Source organism: Drosophila melanogaster, chromosome 3L, assembly GCF_000001215.4.
Source record: "Drosophila melanogaster chromosome 3L".
Classification (NCBI taxonomy): domain Eukaryota; kingdom Metazoa; phylum Arthropoda; class Insecta; order Diptera; family Drosophilidae; genus Drosophila; species Drosophila melanogaster.
The window spans coordinates 216,568-233,553 of NT_037436.4; the positions used below are offsets into that span (position 1 = coordinate 216,568).

Here is a 16,986-nt window from a genome sequence, read left to right on the forward strand (position 1 = left end):
AGCATGAGGTTTTTTAAATTAAATTTGCATTGACGCAGAAGTATCGTCTGAAATGTCTAGATTCGGAATATTTGTTAGGCTGTCCAGGTCGTATAATCACCGATTGCAGCTGACGATTTTTTTAAGGCATTTTCCTGCTGTTAGTTGGACTTATTCAAAGCCACCCTCATCCGATAATATAAGAAAACTACAGTCTAGGCTCCAATGCACGCAATCCTGCCTAACCACCCCTGAGTACAATCCCGTCTGGAGTAGTGATATGGTGAGCTACGACAATAAAAGCAAATTGAACTGCGCAATCAAGTGCGGGTTAAGTAAGTACACACACAATATCTGCACAAGTCTCCAGATCGGATCGTTCTAAAACTACATCCACTTGTATCGTTGTAAAACTACATCCATGTCTAATCTAAACCGGCCCGGACGAGTACGCTAGTTATCCTGATTTGGAATATATGTATATATACAAGCCGTAAAGAAAGCACTTGCCTTACTTTTAGTAAGTTAAATTTGGAGCTGCACATATGTATTCTCCTGAACATGTAAGTACCTCAGGTACAATTCGCACTAAATGTTAACATAAAGACATGTATGTATGTATGTGCATGGATAAATATGCATGTGCATATTTTTTTTAAAACATTGTTCACAGAATGCGTGTACTGGTTTTAAATTCCAATTCCTGAATTTACGGATTTTGCTAACAGTCGAAAGCGAAAGGCGCTTTCAAGTTTCAAAGAATCAATTGCGTTAATCTGGTAGGCAACCGGCCTATAAATAGGCGTCACTGGGTTTCCGGGGACCTCAGAAGTGCCTGGTAGCTCAAGCGAAGCGGAACCAACAAACTCCCGAAATGGATTGGATCAAAATATTTGGTAGATGTTGTGACGACTTGAGATCAGCGATATTAACTTAGACTCTAGTTTCAGGTCTTGCCCTGCTATTGATTGGGATGGCGCAGTGCTACCCGCAGTTCGATAGCGAAAACCCCTGGTTGAGGCCTCGGCAACCCACTGAACCTACGATATCTCCGAATGCGGGGGGCAGTACCCCGGCCAACGCTGCTCCACCAACCACCCAGTCACCGCGCTATTTCGCCTGTTTCCATTCATGCCCGGCCACCAGCGAGTACAATCCAATCTGCGGCAGTGATAACGTGAACTACTACAATGAAAACAAGTTCAACTGCGCCTTGAACTGCGGCCTAAGTGAGTATATAGGCTGCGTGCCTCCCCAGATTCCTTTCTAAAACGATGTATGTACACATGGATGCCTTCTTCATTATAGACATCCGGAAGGTGCACAAGGGAATTTGTCAGACTTAGTCTAGATCGCTTGAATTCAGTTCACTTGTGTATGTAAGCATGAACGTATTGCAAATACTCTATTCATCGTCTGATCGATGACATCAGCGAATATAAATATGTATATATGTACGTACATAAATAAAAACTTAGCGCTGTTACTGGTATATGGACGGTGTATGACCCCAAAAAACTCAGAATCTCTTGCTTCCAATCAGTCACAGTCGGGTTGCTTGTCTGTTCGCCTGTAGCGCTAAAGTCTCCATCATCTATTACCTATTTATTGAGGCTTTGTAAAATTAAAGAAAATGGTTTACATATGCAGTAAGTCGAGGCCATACATTAATATATACATAAGATGTATATGTACATATTGCATATATACGTACCTTGCGTTCATCCCACTAGCAGCTCTTGTGGTGTTGATCTTTCCCGTCTTGTTGTTGGGTGCACCATGGGAAGGGTCGCATCCTAAGTCTCAGGTGGAATACATCAGCAACGACAAGAGAGTTGATTCTGGCTTCGCCAACCCCAATATCGTGCCCATCACCCAGCCGTCGGTCGTAACGCAAACAGCTCCTCCTCCGCCGCCAAATTCCAAAAACTTTGCATATAGTCCGATGACGCAGAGCTGGACCCTCATTGCGCCAGGCGATCCGCTGCCCAATAATGACACCCTCGTCTGGAACCAGAGCAATGACAAATGGCTCACTCGCTAAGCAATGCAACCATCGATGGCTTTGCTTTAATCATTGTGTATTACTATTGAAATAAATATAACTAATTCACTGTAGGACTTAGCGGTGGCGACGGATGTGGCTGGAGGCCACAGACTGACCCTGCTGCCGCAGCCGGCACAACTCGTCGGTACTGTAGTTCAGCTTGCGGGTTGCGTTTTCTGAGAAACGCTCGAACTTGGCCACTAGGTCCACCAGTTGCGTCTTGATCGCCTGCACCTCGGCGAGCACTGCGCTTAGGACATTAGCCTGATTCTTCATCTGTACTGTTCCCTCCGCCTCCTGGCGGAACTGCTGCGGCACATTTGTAGCGGATCGGGGGCGCAAAAGCTCGTGCATGTGAAATAAATTCTGTGGAGTCTTCTTTGTGGTCCCCGTGGCAGGTTCTGGCTTGAGGAAATCCGTGTGGAGCGGCTGCTGCTGACGCTGTAGACTGCGGCTGAAAATGTTGTAGTTGTTTTCGAACTGGCGCCGTCGGAGGCTCTGGTTTCTGTCGCGCCGTTCAGCCACTAGCTTATAGACATTTAACTTAATATCCTCAGGCAACTGATTGTCCCGGGGGTCGTTGGGCCGTATAGTGAACTGAAGTTTGTCCCGGGACGTGCGCAAAAGAGCACTCCTCTTACACAGCTGAATGAGGTTAGTGGGCGCACTTCGCAGTAGGCGGGAGAAAAATAGGCTTTCCAAGCGTGACACCAGCTCCGCTTGGCGCACGAGACGATCGAGCGTGGCGCTCACTTGCAATCCTTGTATGTCGCTTACGGCCAATCCCACCATGAGATTGGTTAAAATTACCGTAACAAGAAGCACGAAGGAGAGAAATATGATGTGAGCGGTGACAGGGAATTTGACGGCATAGTCCCCATAGAATATGTCTTCAAACTCCAGTTCCCCAGACATCATCGTGATGGACTTCAAAAAGGACCATGTGATGTTCTCAAAGGCAGGATAATCATTGAAGAGCACGGCAAAGCTGAGGCCAAAAGCCACCAGCAGGCATATGTAGGCAAGCAAGAATTTCGCAAAGTTAACGGCCACTAAATATATACAGAAGTAATAGCATTTTACAGAATATCTTTCCAACCTATGATCCAGCATATTTACCCTTTGTGAACATTTGAACATATACGCCAAATATGGGGAATCGTCCCACCAACATCATTAGTTCCAGCCAGACGAGCAATATCACTATAGCTGCCACGTGATGTTGCCACACCGGCACTGCCGTTAAATCGTCAGTTCGCACGGTCTCCGGTGTTACACATAGGAGCACACCGGTTCCAATGGTCCATTGCAGCCAGTTCTCCCAATATTTTGCGTAGCCACGAAGTCCGTGTGCCATTTGAAAGACCTCTTTCCCCAGCAGAATGAGGTTTAGTATGATCACCAGATATCCAATAGTTGAAACGTAACCTGGAGCCACGCACAACTCCTCCTTCTTGCAGCAGCGGACATACACCCAAATTACATAGAAAGTGAAAAGGATCACGAAAAGCGTATGATACGCAAGGCTCATAAGGAAGAATTTCCGAATGCGACGCCACTTAAGAAAGAGGAAAGTTTCGCAAAGCGGGTGCATGAGAATGCGCTTCTGTCCCACTTCTATAAGGGAAAGTAGTAGCTCGGTTTCTCCCCGATCCATCGAGGAACTGGGTACCAAAAGCCGGAAGTCTAGCTTTATCTGACAGTCAACGTCGCCGATTTCCTGGTCGTTCGCCTTTATCGAAGAGTCCAGCTTTTGCATTAATTTGGGTATAATCTCAGGAGTGCGCCTTACTATAAATGATAGTGCCGATACACGCCCGTCCGTCCTGGCGGTAATATCCGCCCCGTGTTCTGCGAAAAAAATGGCCATTTAGCAATGCAGACATCGTTGAAAAGATGATACATGTCCTTGCCTATGAACGTGTACACACAACTGCTGAATTCATTCAGTGCTGCAATGTGCAGTGGTGTATATCCATAGTTGTCTGCCTGTAAGTAATAATCATACATTATTCTAATCGTAAGTAAAAAAAACGTTATGGCTTTACTTTTGTAAAACTTTACAAAGAAGGCTCCATGTTTGTTAAGATTTTAGTTTAGTTTTAGTTTAGGTTTCACTCTAAGAATGACGTAAAGAGCCACTGGAGCCCTACACAAATGTATGTATGCAACGTATTCTCACTAAAGTTACTGTATTGTATTATTTGATTTACAACATTTAATGAATGTTATAACATGGTATGCTCGAATTGAACCGATCTTCCCGTATGCATTCACTTTAGTTGATGAGCTAGGAGCTTACGTTTATAAAAGTTTATAAAATTATATTTTATGTAGGATATAAGCGTATGGTAAGTAGCCAGATAAAGATCAATATAAGCCTTTATATAAAATTCTTGTCGTTGTCTCACAAACTGAATGCCTCGGCTGCTATTGCTCCTAGTTCTCAGTTTGGTTATAGTTTTATTAAAATAAAATTCCGAAATAACGTTTTTGACGATTAAGTAATTTAATTAATTTCGTTGACCCTTCCTCATTAAGAAAAGCGAAGCGGTTTATACTAATATCTTCATTATCATTTACAATACTTTTTAGTAGAAAAAGCACATTATATTAAATAATGGTTTTTTGTGATCAGCTCTCATAGTGATCTGCCGCCTACCTTGTTAACATCCGCTCCCGCCTTTAGCAAGGCATTGCAGCAGTCCAAACTCCGCGACTGCTTAACGATGGCGGCGTGCAACGCGGTTCTACCATCTCGGTAAACGGCATTCACATTGGCTCCGTAAGATATCAGTAAATCCACGGTGCCGATTGACTGCGAAAGGCAGGCGAGGTGCAAGGGCGTTTGATGGCTGGCGTTACGGCAGTCCACCTCAGCACGGTGTTCCAGGAGCAAGCGAGCACATTCTACATAGTCGTTTTCGGCAGCTGCAATTTGTGGATTTACCAATCTATTTTGCAAAGCACTTGTAAACCCCTTGCCACTACTCACCCAAGTGCAGGGCCGTAACCTTTCCCTCGCCAAACTGCGATCGCACGTCGGCGTTGTGACTGAGAAGAAGCTGGACGCATTTGGCGAATCCTGCGGCGCTGGCGGTGTGCAGTGGAGTTTCAGTGTACACCTGCGGTGTGTTTGGGTCGGCTCCGTACTTCAGCAGGATCTCAACGCAATCCACGGCATTCACATCGATGGCATAGTGCAGAGCGGAACGCTTTTCGATCCCAATGTTGATGCTCGCTTTTCGCCGCAGCAACAGCAGGATGCATTCAACGCTTTTTGAGCTAATAGGGAGTCGCTTGATTAAAACTACGTGTCTAGTGCTGTGCACATGTGGGAAGCGCAATCAAATGAATGGCCTTTTACCTGGCCGCACAGTGCAGCGACGTGACCTCCTTCCTGGCATCCCAGCGATTGGGGTCAGCGCCGAAGTCGAGGAGAACCTTAGCTATGGGAGCGTTTGCCCGACAGCAGGCGAAATGCAGTGGGGTCCGACCCCGACTGTCCGCCACATTCGGATCCGCGTTGTAGTGTTTTAGTAGGAAGAGAGTATTCTCTACGCTCCCGAATACCGAGCAGCAGATCAGCGCCAGATTGCAGTCAGCAGAGTCGGTCATTAGTTCTATGTGGGGGTTAGTCTGGGATATGTTAGGTACCGTGCTGTGAGGTACTCACCCAGGAAACAGCCAGATTGAACCATGTCCACGACATGCTTTCCGCCTGGAGACTCGGTCAGGGTTTCCTTAACCTCGTCGAGGTCCCAGAGGATCTGGTTCTGCTGTTGGCGCGCAAATATCTCGTGCGCCTCGTCGCTAAAAACTCCGGCGCTGTTGGCCTCACTGGATATGCTCCGCTTGTCCAAGAGCAAGTCTACATCCGCCGTCGGATCGCTTTCCGAGTTCCACTTCAAGTCGTTTTCCTTCCAAAAAGAAACAAAGAATTGCAGGCGGCTGAAAGCGCGAGGCATGTAGGCCAAGTCGTTTTACTTACAATAATTGAAAAGCGCACGTTCTCCATCTTAACGCCGCCACTTCTGTCTGCGCCGATTTGTTTACACTCCCGTGGACCAAACAACAATAAACTTTTGGATGCGGCCGAGTCGGGCGACTGTTCAGCTGGCTCCGGCTGCTGTTCGGGTCGGCCCACCCTTCTTGTTGGGGTCGACTACTTACACTTATTCGCGGAGATAGGCTGCGATCGCTAATAAGTCATGACACGCAAATAATTATCCCCAGGCCAATATGTGCGGACACTCAAAATCTCTTGTGCCCCTAATTTGTGTGATATTGCTGCATGTGTGGCGACGTTCTCTTGTGCGATCGGTTTACTTCGATATTTGTTGGAATATCTGGATGTCTGGCGGATTCTTCGCACCGCTGGCAATGGCAATCTGTGCTAATTTTTCACGTTCGCAGCTGCTCCCCCCACTTTCCACCTTCGCAGTTGCCACTGATCCGCCACTGGATATGTTAATTGTGTGCACGACCGACGGCAGCTAAGTTGTACGTCGAACTGAACCGATCGTTCCAGATCTCGGCCTCCAGTGCCTCCAACACTTCGCACTTGTTCATCGTAGGTCTACTTGCGGTACGGACGAGTGAGCGGCTAGCAAGGTGCGTAGGAATATAAAACATACTGTTAAATAGCCCGCCAACCAATCTCTAGACGCCAGCCCTGGCATTTTGCCATATTCAACTCGAAATACACTACATGTAAGTTAGGGGTAGTATTTTGTTGAGGATGTCCCATACTTCGACATATATCGCTGCCTTTTCATAATTATAGGGATTTTTTGCAGTGTACTAGGTCCGTTGAAAAGTACCTACAAGGTATACAGTTTATATTAGGCAGCAGATGTGGCAACGCCCATTCTAAAAATCTATGAAGCCGGCCAAAACTGCAACACCTCCACTTATGAAAAGTGTTTTGGTTTTATTCTTCTCATTATTTTATTTTTATTTTATTAGTCTATTTCCAATTTCTACCGGTATACCATCTAATGCACAGCAACTCTCCAAAATGTTTTATATATTTTTTTTCCTGGGTAACGGGTATATCATAGTCGAGAAACTGGACCTTATCGTTCTCTTCTGCTCTTATATGCAAAACAGATCAACAGATCAATGTAGAGCGCAGATTATAGTTACAATTTCATAGAAGACATCAATCACCCCTCGTTAGACTGTCCCAACCAATATACTGAGTCAGTATACTTTTGCGGTATTTTTTAGGATTTTTTGTACATACAAAATGGACGACTCATTAAAATTAAGTTAAAAACCACTACTTTGAATTGAAGTTTTTTGCCATGCCCATGAAGACCACTAAAATATGACGTCGGACATCGATTTTCAAGAAACGAGACCGTGTTCTTGTGTGGTTATCACGATCCGTAGGGCCAGCATTCGAGCAGAAATCGTCCCCAAAAAACAGTTTCCCTGCTGGCTGAGACAAGAAAAACGCGTAGATTTGCGAGCAGAGCTATAAAAGGGCGCGCAGACAACGCGCTCTACCCAGTTAAAAAGAGTGCGTTGTGTAGAACAGTCATAAGCAGTCCGCTAAGAGATTAGTAGCAACTACGAAGTGAAGGTGTGTGTATACCAAATTCTCAATTTTCTCTTCGAGTCGTCGCAAACAAAAACCCTGTGAGATCATCGAAATGGTGGCGTACTACGACGAGTGCGACGCAGCCGAGAACCCCAAGACCCTAACCGACTGGGTCCGTAACTTCCGCGTTAAGCGCCAGAAAATGCGTCGCAAGCTAAGAGGCGCTGGCAGCGACCTACGCGTGAACGCCATTTTGTCGACGGCCCTGCTCCACGCAGAGCACGAGCTGCGTAGAAAGCAGCAGGAGCGCTTCAGTCGCTGGCTGGACATTCAAACACGGTTTGTGCCCCACGGCAGAACGCACTGCGCCAGTGACGCGTACTCTGCAGTGGCGACCTCGACCACCAAGGCTGCCGCAGAAGCAGAGGCGGAAAGCAATTTATGGAGCAGCGAGCTTAGTAGCCTCGACAGTTTTATGCGTAGCTTAAGCAGCAACAATGGCAACCAAGACACATGCAACAACAATAACAATGGGAGCAACAGTTACACGGGCGCCAGCAATAACAATAACAGCAACAATGAGCAGCACAGCTGCGCCATTGCCGTGGCCAGTTAGTTAGACAGAGACGACCGTATGGTGCGTACTTTATGTGTATGCGTGGCTGACACACACATCTATATAAACAAAATGGCGTCAGGATGGAAGGAACCGTTTAGTTTTCAGCTGCCCGTTCGAATCAAACCGTATACCATTGTTCAAATACGTAGCTTTAGCCCTATTTGTCTTCTGTTAAAATAGTTTTATTACGACAACCAATTTCTCATTTGCAGTCGCAAACATGTGCAAGGCTGTTGTAGATTGTAAAGAAAGAATGAAGGATTGGAAGAGTGTGAGGAGACGCTGAGCAAACGGCCTTCAAATCGAAAGTGGTGTGAGTCATGGGCGCTGCCACCATCTATGCGAAAAGCCCACCAAGCATTGGTCACGGAGCACACTCGGTTTGTAAATAAGTATATTTTTTTTAGTTAAATTACGTAGCTTAATGAGTGTGGCGAAATAAGACGTCGCTTACAGGCATCCCAAACGTCACGAAATCGGTCAGACAAAGAAAAAAAAAACTCGATATACTTACACAATGCATACACATTAACACATCTACATGTCGCGATGGTGTGTGAGCATGAACGCTCGTGCTATTTTTGTGTACACCAAGTTGAGCTACTTTTGTTGTCCGATGTGTCGAGAAATTCGATTTCGAATTAAATTCGAACGTTCGTCATCGCCACTTCTGCGAGTTACATACGGTTCATATTGAATCACTAGCGCTAGAAAACGGGCAATATTGCAAAGTAAACGAGTGAAAGTCGAAAACCCAACTATTAACTGTAAATGTACTTAAAGTAAGCATACAGAACTGATATTTGATAAAACCTAAAATAAAACTATTATAATTAATAACTGTTAAAATCAACGTTGCCTTTATTTATTATTCACCCAGACCAGACTCAGATTTGTTGCTAAGCAAGCACCAACCCTCTCCCCGTTTGACATAACCCGCACCTATAATCAATTTTGTTTTGCAGTTTCCTGCTCCTCGCACGTTAATGGCAACGATGATGAGGAACGGAACACAAACAAGAAACTACGTCGCAGTGGGTCACTGAATGAATCCGCGTCCCGGTAGCAACAATAGTTCGACTATGGCTGGTACTGGTAAAGAAGAATCCCGAACACGATCGTCGCAGTGACGATGACGTTGCGTTGTAGAATTACTGAGTGAGTCTCAACGTCTGTCCGAGTCCCCCCACGTCCACCGCCAGGCACTGAGTTCCGCAAACCAGCCGATGGCCGATTCTACACAGATCGCCGGAGCAGGGAGCAGCAGCAGCAAACACCACCGAGTCTCCTCTGCATGCCAATGCCCATGCAATTCAGTCGCAGCGGACAGAACATTGGGGACAAGGCGGAATGCGCGCGGCAGCAGCTCCAGCTCGCATCAGCTTACCTGCGTTTGAAGCTCTCGTGCTGTTGCCAACCACCGACAATCACCACCTATTCTGCATTGAACGCTTCGCAGCTGCTGATCACCACCCACCCATCCGCACAGATACACGGTATTTGGTATATCAGCTGCGAACAAAATATTGCTTTTTAAACAAAATTCCAGAGAAAAGAACAGCGGAGCATTCATTTATCATCGAAACGACATTGAGGAACTGCTGTAATCCTTTCGGGTGAACACCGTGTGCGATTGTTATTGTGATATACAATTGAAAGGCAGTCGTCGAGTTTTTATCTTTCTGTCTTCGCTCGGTACACTTTTCTGGACTTCTCTTTCACCGTTTGTGATTTTGGCAAGCGATTATTGGACCCCTTTCCATTCAAACTCCCCATCTTCCTAATCAATAGGCTAGATAAGGCCGCTTAAATCTTTGTAGCTGCATGTCACAGTTGATCGGTTCCTGTGGGTGCTTTTGTTTGATGGGATTGCTTTGCGGTCTTCAAGTATTCACGGTCTTGAGGGCTCCAGACGAGGATCTTTCCAGCAAATCTATGCGCAAGCAGGCGTCAAAGAGTTTGTAGACTAGGCACGACCATCACATTTCGTTTTTTTTTTTTTTTTATAGCGTTGCATCGCAGTTGATCGGTGCCTGCGGGCATGTATAAATGGAATCTAGCGAGGCGGAAGATTGAGGTCTTCAATTCTATGGCCCCAAACAACGCTCCTGCGACATCAATCCCTCAATTAGAATATGTGCAAAGAAGCATAACTAATCAACTGAACAAGCGTAAAAGCTAAGATATATGCAACCGATATCTTTTCTTTCGTATTTTGTAGAAATACATTTTCATGGACTGATAATCTACAGAGAATACCAACTCGGCGCTATGGGCCCGCCCAATACATGTAAATTTGTGATTTTATGTCCAAAATATTTTTTGTCTTGTAGCATTATGGGTGCAGTTGAATGTACCTGCCCATAATTAAAGCCTGCAAATCAAGAGTTATTGTTAAACGCAAGAGGGAACATTTTGAACAGACTCAAATCTGTACACGGCCTCTGTAAGGAATGTGCAATCGATACCCTTTTCTCTCGTATTTTATAGAAATACATGTTGTGGAACAGTTTAGATGCTATGGAATTGTACCACGTAGTTGGACCACCACACAAATTTAATTAAAGTATGGAGAAAAACTTTTTTCTGTTTTCAAGCTGTTCCCGTTGAATGTGCCTGCCCACATCTCATCTATAGCTTCTGAGTAAATCCAACAGCGAACCGTCTATTCTTGGGACTTTAACAGCGTTTGAGAAATGGTTGGATCTTTACATTGCTCATTTAATACTAAAGTTAATCTTCTTTCCCAATACCTAGACGCTTATTTATGAATTCATTGCAGTGTTTATACAGAGACATCGGTTTCAAGCAACCAGTCTTATCAATCACATAGTTGACATACCAGTGCACATTTGCCTGTATTAAAACCAACCGAGAACATGTAGCAAAATTTCTTGAGGCAATGGGAATCAAATGCCAACTTGAAAGCAATAACACCAACACTAAGTCGTCGCAGTCCAACATCCATACTACACGGCGAATTCGAATTGAAGACGCTGGTCAGGTCTGAACCCAACTAGAACCCGCTTACACCTGTTTTTCAGCAATTTTTCTGGTCAGGATGTGGATTATCTGTCACAGAAACTTCGTTTGTCTTGAGCGTCGCTAAGATTGGCCGTTTGACCCTCCCAAAAGTGAGATTCTAAGCAGCCTTAAATTTATTTTACAATTCTTACAGCGGTGCCGCACAGTTGAGTGTGCCTGTGGGCATCGACTAAGCAATATTTGAACCGAAGGGCAGGGCAGTGGACCGTTCCGTTGATGATGATGTGCACCGCTCCGAGCTGGCTAAGTCTACTGCTGTGCTGCTGCAAATCGTTAAAGGGAACCCAAAACGATGCATCAAGTCCATCCAGTTAGGCTTCTCTTCCAAAGCACAGCTCACCTGCGCTACAACGACAACCAATTCAATCGCACCTGCTTCTGCAAGCGATCACAATACGTCAAATGAGCATCGAGCACAGAAAGCAAGCAAACAACCAGGTTAATGGCTTCCTCTGCTGACTATGAAACTATACGCCTTTACATTGCAGCCAAGAAGCCTCTTAGTGCATATTCAACTACCAGCACAGAGCTTCTCAATGACTGGAGTAAGCATTGTTCTGACCGCATCGGACCCTGACCGAGTCCGACTTGGGTGCCTCTGGTCGCAAGATCTACATTAGGACAGAGCCAGAATAGGAGCGCTTATCTAGCGCCATGATGTGCTGAGCTGAACCTAAGCACGTACTGCATTGCACCGCACAGATATGTGCGTTCGGTCCACGCTAAAGGGAATCAAATGCGTTTGGACCGAGAGCCGATACACCGCACCATCACCAGTATTCGCTGTGAAGTGAGCTGATGTGTTGTCGTTGTTACAGGGCTGCTGCTGCAACTGCTCCACAGGTATCCTCGCCTAGCGTCGGTAACTATCATTTGTCAATTTTAGCGGCCGGCAGTGTACATCAAACATTGAAGTCCGGAGTCCGGAGTGGCATGTAATTAACGGCAGATGTGAAACCAGCAAATGGTGCTCAAGCATTCCATTTTAAATCTGAAGATTGTCAGCAGTAACAGTTAAAGACTATCGACGCAGACTTGCAGAACGAAGCGCAGGAAGGACAAAGCACTTCGATCACCAGCGGGTTGTCGTTTTACTTGCACTTTCCTTCCGTAGGTAGCCCAGAATTCGAGAAAGCCCATATCCATCGCAAAGGGAAACAAATGCGATTAGTGTTTGAAGACCAAGCTGGGTGTCCAATGTGTCGCACCACGATTAGCCAGTTGAGCCCATAACTCCTGGCCCGCCGATCATCGTACCGCAAAAGGGAATCAAATGCGAGGTGGTACTACAGCAGTCGAGCTCCTCGTTGAGCTCCTGGTTTAAGTCGAACTCCCAACTGAGCTCCTGGTCGAGTTCTTCGCTTCAGCGTTTTTATCGTAAAGGGAATCCAACGCGATGTACAGCGACAGCGGCAGGCAGGGTCACCCAATACACAAAGGTATACCAATATGATCAGAGTTCCAGTCCGTGCAATTACGCTTTTCAGAACCTCTCAAAAACTAATCTGCACGTGTCTAAATCTGGCTGCCATGCCAGGCGCGACATCAATCATATTCGCCATGTTGGTCTCAAAGGGAATCCAAGAGACACGCGCCCCGCGGTACAACCAACTGAAGACCAAATAGATTTTGTTATGCATTTATAACCAAGCATTTTAGAAGTCATATCCTCATAATTTTTTCCTTTAGTGTTTCCAAATCTATGTATTCTAAACGAATCGTTTCATTATCTTGTAGGCTTTTATAAACCTTTAATTTATTACTTGTAAACCTTTCCTCTAAGAGTCAATGCAGACATCCGACTTCGCTGACGATTGCATCGGGACTGCATTACCCTAGGATAGACGGTCCGGTCTAGAAGTAGCAGCAAGAGTCAGTTAAATATCAGTACCGCTATTAGCAGAAGATTCATGGCAGTAAGATGATGTGGATGCACCGTACATAGACGTTTCAAACTGCAGAGGATCGTTTGACCCCCGAACCAAGGCAGGGAGACCATACATACACAGGCGGAGGCAGTGCTGACCCTCAATACATTCGAGTATTTCAACACTCTACCTTTTACCTATATTTACTGGGCATTCAATCACCAAATTCGCATCCTGGGTCTATTTGGAGCATATTAAGAACGAACACTACACGGCGTAGGAGCACCACACGATTTGGTCATTTTTATTATGAGAAGTCCTAAAATCCTCCTCGGATCATTCCTCATTATCTGCATTTGGAGCAACAAGTAGGCTGGAGGTATCATTTCTTCACTAAGCACCATCGATTTCACACTACTGGCTTGGGATAGCACCTAATTCTTTACGAGTTTCGGCACTGATGACGACTTCAATCCTTGTTTCAACCCGTACCCCTTCGAACCAATATAAAAGTTGGATTGCATACAGCTTTCGCTTCGCTACACACTGGTCGATTCTTTTTCTTTGTGAGGACCCTTCGTGAGGATATTAGATTTGTTGAAGAATGATTCTCTAACTTGGACTGCGGCGTGGGATTCAGTCTAATTTAACCATCGACAGCGGCCTAGGAGTAAATTTGGACAGCGGCGTGGGATTTTCGGCTCTCAAAGACGACGGCGGCGGACGTACGGATAGTTCAGACTGCGGCGAGGGATATCAAGTTTTTGCAACGCGGGATTATTAGGGCGTTTAGGCCAGGGCGCTAGGAACCATATTCTTAAGACTACTGGAATTTACATCAATGGAGATGACTGCGGCGTGGGAGACGGAGATCGGGACTGCAGCGAGGGATCGAGGTTCTGGACAGCGGCGCGGGATTCTTATAAGATTGGACGGCGGCGTGGGACCTTTTTTGACGGCAGCGTGGGAGTTTAGGACTGCAGCGCGGGAATTTCTGACGGCGGCGAGGGATCCTCGGTTTAATTTTTCGGCAATTGGTCAGCCATCGCATTCCATATACATGCGTGTCACTCCATTTATTGATAGTTCAAAGCTGATATACTTAGGTGGCGTGATCAGCGTAATCACGCCTCCAAAAATACGCATCCCTGATTATCCCTTATATGGAAAATCTTCATTGAATATACATTTATTTACACTTCTGGAATACCGGAAAGCAACCCCAATACTTATGCCGATGATTCTAATACATGAAACGATTTAAGATCACAATAAATTGATTTTTGAAAAGAATGCTAATCTTAATTTGGTTTATTGGGTTTTGGTAAAATTTTATAATTGCTCAAATGGAAAGGTTTCCATAAGGATAAGTCCTGCCAGGGACTGTTGCATTATAGGTTGAATAAAACGATCCATTATTTTTGCCAATGACAAATGGTGGATTTACGATTTTACCTTGGGATGGGTTTGGTTGAAGAACGCCAGTTACTCCTGGTTGGTGATTATTACTGGCCACCCAGACGCTGGAAGGACCTGAATCTTGCGCTGGAACGCTACCTGGTAAAACGCCATGAGATCCCTGATTGGCGTGAACCAACGAACGGTTCTGATATGGTATTATAAATCCGGGTGCCTGGAGGACAGGTTGGTGAACCGCCGGGGCAGTCAAATTGGACTTTTCGACAGCTCTGTGAATCGTCGAGTGGTTGTATACACCGCTATAGGTGCGGGCGGGCGCGATGGCATTTGGGCGACGAAAAGCAGGGTCAGCTAACACCGTGGACTGGAACTGCAGATGCCCAAAAATAATAGCTGAGTAGAAAACGGATATTTTAGAAGGAGCTTTCACACAGAATAAAATATATTTATGTATATAATGTACCTAAGATTACGACCAATTGATAAATCGCCTCCATGTTTGCAAGTATTCTCTCTGAAATTCAGAACGGAACTGTCTTGGGAATCCATTTCGAAATTTTCTACAAGTGCGTCAAGGTTATCTTGATTGTTTTGCATTAGTATGTATTTATTTTATTTATATTATTTTGCGTTGTTATGTACTGCGTGGCGTCTTATCTCTGTGCCATAATAATATTTAAACTGAAAATATCTTAGTTGGAGTATATTAATCTATTACATTAAATAGCTGGTTGTTGCATATCAACCTCGCGTCATCGCAAAAAGACCCTCACAAGAACCTCTTCGAACTATTTGAATGTCTAAAAACGAATAGTGAAGTATATTTTCGATTAAAAAATAATAATATAATGGATATAATGGACTCACCAGCTCCACAGAAACGAGCACAATTAAATTTTTCCTCGTTCATATAAAGCTGCATATTGCTGCCGCAAATGGGATTGTATTGCGATGTGGTGGGACAGTTACCAAAGCAGTTCAGAAATTCCTTGGTTGGGGCCGGTGCTGGTACAAATGGTGTAAGACCTCCTGGTATTCTTACATTGTTAACCAAAACTAAGTTTGCGCTGGTGGGCGAAATTGGTATTGACGTCGTTGCGGCGGCATTGTTCCATGGGCTACGAGATGTTTCGAAAATTAAAGGTTCTTGGGCTGCGCCCAACTGACTTAAACAAGCAAAAATAAATATTGGATGCCAATTGATGCACATCTTTAACTGAATCCTGAAGCTTATAGTCGTATGTGCTTTCGTTCGCTGATCGAGGGAAACTGAACCAACACAAGAATCAGCTGCACTAAGCATAAGGAACTTCACATATACTGGAAAGTTTTAATTCAGTGAATCAAAATACAAAGTAGTAAATAAGATATGGGAACGCCACTGAATACAGGTTTCTAAAGCAGTCAATCGTCTGGAAAATCCAGTTCTGTACGATGCCCGCTATCAATTTTAAGTTTATTATCATGTGCTTATATTTGCAATAATCTAGGGAAATCCCAGATTTGATTCATCAAAAATATGGGTTGGAAATGACCAACAAGAAACTTTAAAATTCGTGATGACTTATCCAATAATAATATTATAGTAAGGGACTGCTGTAATTCGAGGGCCAGGCATGGAAAACGCAGGAGAAACATATTGCATAGAACGCTCCAGCTTTTGGTAGTTTTTCGAAATAGCTGCGAAGCCAATGGTAGCTGAAAATCTCTTTATATTGTTGTACCCATACAATTAAATGTAGGTGCACTACTTACAGCTTGAAGTGGAAGGCACATTAAATGGTTCTGCACTCCATGCATCAGTGCCATTCTGTACCATTTCTTGCTTGTAATCTGGACTCAAGGCTCTTTGTAAGCATTTTCCCATATGGATGCTTTCCTTAGTTCGCCCACAGCGACAGACGGCCAGTAAAGGTTTGTACATCTCCGGAGATACGAATCGCGATTCGCCTTGGTTGTTGTGCACAAAAGGGCACAGGTCTATAGGGTAGAGTATGTGAGTGCACAATTATAAACCTCTATGTAAATATACCTTTTAATTTTAGCTGGTTACTTAGTTGAGAATTAATCTCAGATTGGTGGTAGAACTTGTTAGTTTGCTTGCCCGAAATTTCGCTCCAAGCTTTTGGAAAACTACGACGCGAATTGTGCTCCATGCGCACTTGCTCCTTTCTAAAATTGTTAATAATATCTGCTATTCATATTTTAATAAGATGTGCTGAACTCTTACAGCTTTCCAATCACTTTAGCAGGTTCCATCGTTTTATTATGTTTAACTAGTCAATAATTTTGTTTAATAAACCCGTTTTCTGCGCACGCTCGCCATGGCAACCAGTTAATTAGTATTTTTATACCCATTACTCGTAGAATAAACAACTTCTGGACAGTCTAGTAACGACTACGTTATATAGTGACATTTGCAACCGAAAGAAGACTTTTGGGAAAGTTCCATGTATAACTG

General features: G+C 44.6%; 7 protein-coding genes, 1 long non-coding RNA gene and 1 pseudogene across 18 annotated transcripts, besides 1 other annotated feature; 5 read left to right on the forward strand and 4 right to left on the reverse strand.

Moving 5' to 3' along the window:
- Positions 1–57: 57 nt before the first annotated feature.
- On the forward strand, positions 58–364 carry Kaz1-ORFA (annotated as a pseudogene).
- On the forward strand, positions 58–1,491 carry Kaz1-ORFB. 4 transcript variants are annotated; one of them, NM_167809.4, is made up of 5 exons: positions 58–139; positions 194–542; positions 653–875; positions 924–1,208; positions 1,288–1,491. In NM_167809.4, the coding sequence occupies exons 3-5, from the start codon at positions 854–856 to the stop codon at positions 1,323–1,325; spliced, it is 345 nt and encodes a 114-aa protein (NP_728495.1). In that variant the 5' UTR covers positions 58–139; positions 194–542; positions 653–853; the 3' UTR covers positions 1,326–1,491. The 4 variants fall into 4 exon arrangements, with proteins under 4 accessions (NP_728495.1, NP_728496.2, NP_612013.3 ...); NM_167810.3 differs by having other exon boundaries at positions 125–542; NM_138169.5 differs by lacking the exons at positions 58–139; positions 194–542 and having other exon boundaries at positions 803–875.
- pyx (pyrexia) lies at positions 1,365–6,502 on the reverse strand. 2 transcript variants are annotated; one of them, NM_138171.2, is made up of 9 exons: positions 6,018–6,502; positions 5,703–5,946; positions 5,394–5,649; positions 5,022–5,311; positions 4,689–4,957; positions 3,940–4,015; positions 3,146–3,877; positions 1,694–3,078; positions 1,365–1,593 (listed from the first exon to the last, which is right to left on the reverse strand). In NM_138171.2, the coding sequence occupies exons 1-8, from the start codon at positions 6,042–6,044 to the stop codon at positions 2,102–2,104; spliced, it is 2,871 nt and encodes a 956-aa protein (NP_612015.1). In that variant the 5' UTR covers positions 6,045–6,502; the 3' UTR covers positions 1,365–1,593; positions 1,694–2,101. The 2 variants fall into 2 exon arrangements, with proteins under 2 accessions (NP_612015.1, NP_728501.1); NM_167813.2 differs by lacking the exons at positions 4,689–4,957; positions 5,022–5,311; positions 5,394–5,649; positions 5,703–5,946; positions 6,018–6,502 and adding an exon at positions 4,075–4,154.
- CG13877 (uncharacterized protein) lies at positions 1,501–2,096 on the forward strand. 2 transcript variants are annotated; one of them, NM_138170.4, is made up of 2 exons: positions 1,501–1,628; positions 1,713–2,091. In NM_138170.4, the coding sequence occupies exons 1-2, from the start codon at positions 1,613–1,615 to the stop codon at positions 2,021–2,023; spliced, it is 327 nt and encodes a 108-aa protein (NP_612014.2). In that variant the 5' UTR covers positions 1,501–1,612; the 3' UTR covers positions 2,024–2,091. The 2 variants fall into 2 exon arrangements, with proteins under 2 accessions (NP_612014.2, NP_001189013.1); NM_001202084.2 differs by having other exon boundaries at positions 1,594–1,628; positions 1,716–2,096.
- Positions 6,503–7,067: 565 nt separating the features above from the next.
- Positions 7,068–7,116: a mobile genetic element.
- Positions 7,117–7,284: 168 nt separating this feature from the next.
- Positions 7,285–9,038, forward strand: CG33229 (uncharacterized protein). 2 transcript variants are annotated; one of them, NM_001299958.1, is made up of 1 exon: positions 7,285–9,038. In NM_001299958.1, the coding sequence occupies exon 1, from the start codon at positions 7,687–7,689 to the stop codon at positions 8,188–8,190; it is 504 nt and encodes a 167-aa protein (NP_001286887.1). In that variant the 5' UTR covers positions 7,285–7,686; the 3' UTR covers positions 8,191–9,038. The 2 variants fall into 2 exon arrangements, with proteins under 2 accessions (NP_001286887.1, NP_995945.1); NM_206223.3 differs by having other exon boundaries at positions 7,539–9,038.
- lncRNA:CR42862 (long non-coding RNA:CR42862) lies at positions 7,539–14,397 on the forward strand. 5 transcript variants are annotated; one of them, NR_048204.1, is made up of 4 exons: positions 7,539–7,616; positions 8,406–8,573; positions 9,159–12,677; positions 13,022–14,397. It is a non-coding gene; the product is annotated as a long non-coding RNA:CR42862 (long non-coding RNA). The 5 variants fall into 5 exon arrangements; NR_048205.1 differs by having other exon boundaries at positions 9,159–11,197; positions 11,254–14,397; NR_048206.1 differs by having other exon boundaries at positions 9,159–10,892; positions 10,951–14,397.
- Positions 14,398–14,403: 6 nt separating this feature from the next.
- On the reverse strand, positions 14,404–15,037 carry CG42846 (uncharacterized protein). Its single transcript, NM_001202085.2, has 2 exons — positions 14,989–15,037; positions 14,404–14,918 (listed from the first exon to the last, which is right to left on the reverse strand). Exons 1-2 carry the CDS (start codon positions 15,020–15,022, stop codon positions 14,449–14,451), a joined length of 504 nt encoding a protein of 167 aa, NP_001189014.1. The 5' UTR covers positions 15,023–15,037; the 3' UTR covers positions 14,404–14,448.
- Positions 15,038–15,113: 76 nt separating this feature from the next.
- CG34454 (uncharacterized protein) lies at positions 15,114–15,783 on the reverse strand. The gene is made up of 2 exons (NM_001103987.2): positions 15,393–15,783; positions 15,114–15,325 (listed from the first exon to the last, which is right to left on the reverse strand). The coding sequence occupies exons 1-2, from the start codon at positions 15,733–15,735 to the stop codon at positions 15,267–15,269; spliced, it is 402 nt and encodes a 133-aa protein (NP_001097457.1). The 5' UTR covers positions 15,736–15,783; the 3' UTR covers positions 15,114–15,266.
- A 129-nt stretch (positions 15,784–15,912) lies between these two features.
- On the reverse strand, positions 15,913–16,784 carry CG34453 (uncharacterized protein; the record flags this gene model as incomplete). The annotated part of the gene is made up of 4 exons (NM_001103988.2): positions 15,913–16,223; positions 16,281–16,505; positions 16,558–16,697; positions 16,756–16,784. 4 exons carry the CDS (start codon positions 16,782–16,784, stop codon positions 16,090–16,092), a joined length of 528 nt encoding a protein of 175 aa, NP_001097458.2. The 3' UTR covers positions 15,913–16,089.
- Between the last annotated feature and the right edge of the window lie 202 nt (positions 16,785–16,986).

Bases quoted from the DNA above. Each gene is read 5' to 3' on its own strand.
- CG42846 (NM_001202085.2), bottom strand. From the start codon at position 15,022: ATGGAGGCGATTTATCAATTGGTCGTAATCTTAG. The intron at 14,919-14,988 runs GTACATTATATA...TTTTCTACTCAG, and splicing joins TCAATTGGTCGTAATCTTAG to CTATTATTTTTGGGCATCTG.
- pyx (NM_138171.2), bottom strand. From the start codon at position 6,044: ATGGAGAACGTGCGCTTTTCAATTATT. The intron at 5,947-6,017 runs GTAAGTAAAACG...TCTTTTTGGAAG, and splicing joins ACGTGCGCTTTTCAATTATT to GAAAACGACTTGAAGTGGAA. The intron at 4,016-4,688 runs GTAGGCGGCAGA...TATTACTTACAG, and splicing joins CGGGAGCGGATGTTAACAAG to GCAGACAACTATGGATATAC.
- CG34454 (NM_001103987.2), bottom strand. From the start codon at position 15,735: ATGTGCATCAATTGGCATCCAATATTTATTTTTGCTTGTTTAAGTCAG. The intron at 15,326-15,392 runs GTGAGTCCATTA...ATTCGTTTTTAG, and splicing joins TGCTCGTTTCTGTGGAGCTG to ACATTCAAATAGTTCGAAGA.
- Kaz1-ORFB (NM_001031920.3), top strand. From the start codon at position 854: ATGGATTGGATCAAAATATTTG. The intron at 876-923 runs GTAGATGTTGTG...CTTAGACTCTAG, and splicing joins GGATTGGATCAAAATATTTG to TTTCAGGTCTTGCCCTGCTA.
- CG33229 (NM_001299958.1), top strand. From the start codon at position 7,687: ATGGTGGCGTACTACGACGAGTGCGACGCAGCCGAGAACCCCAAGACC.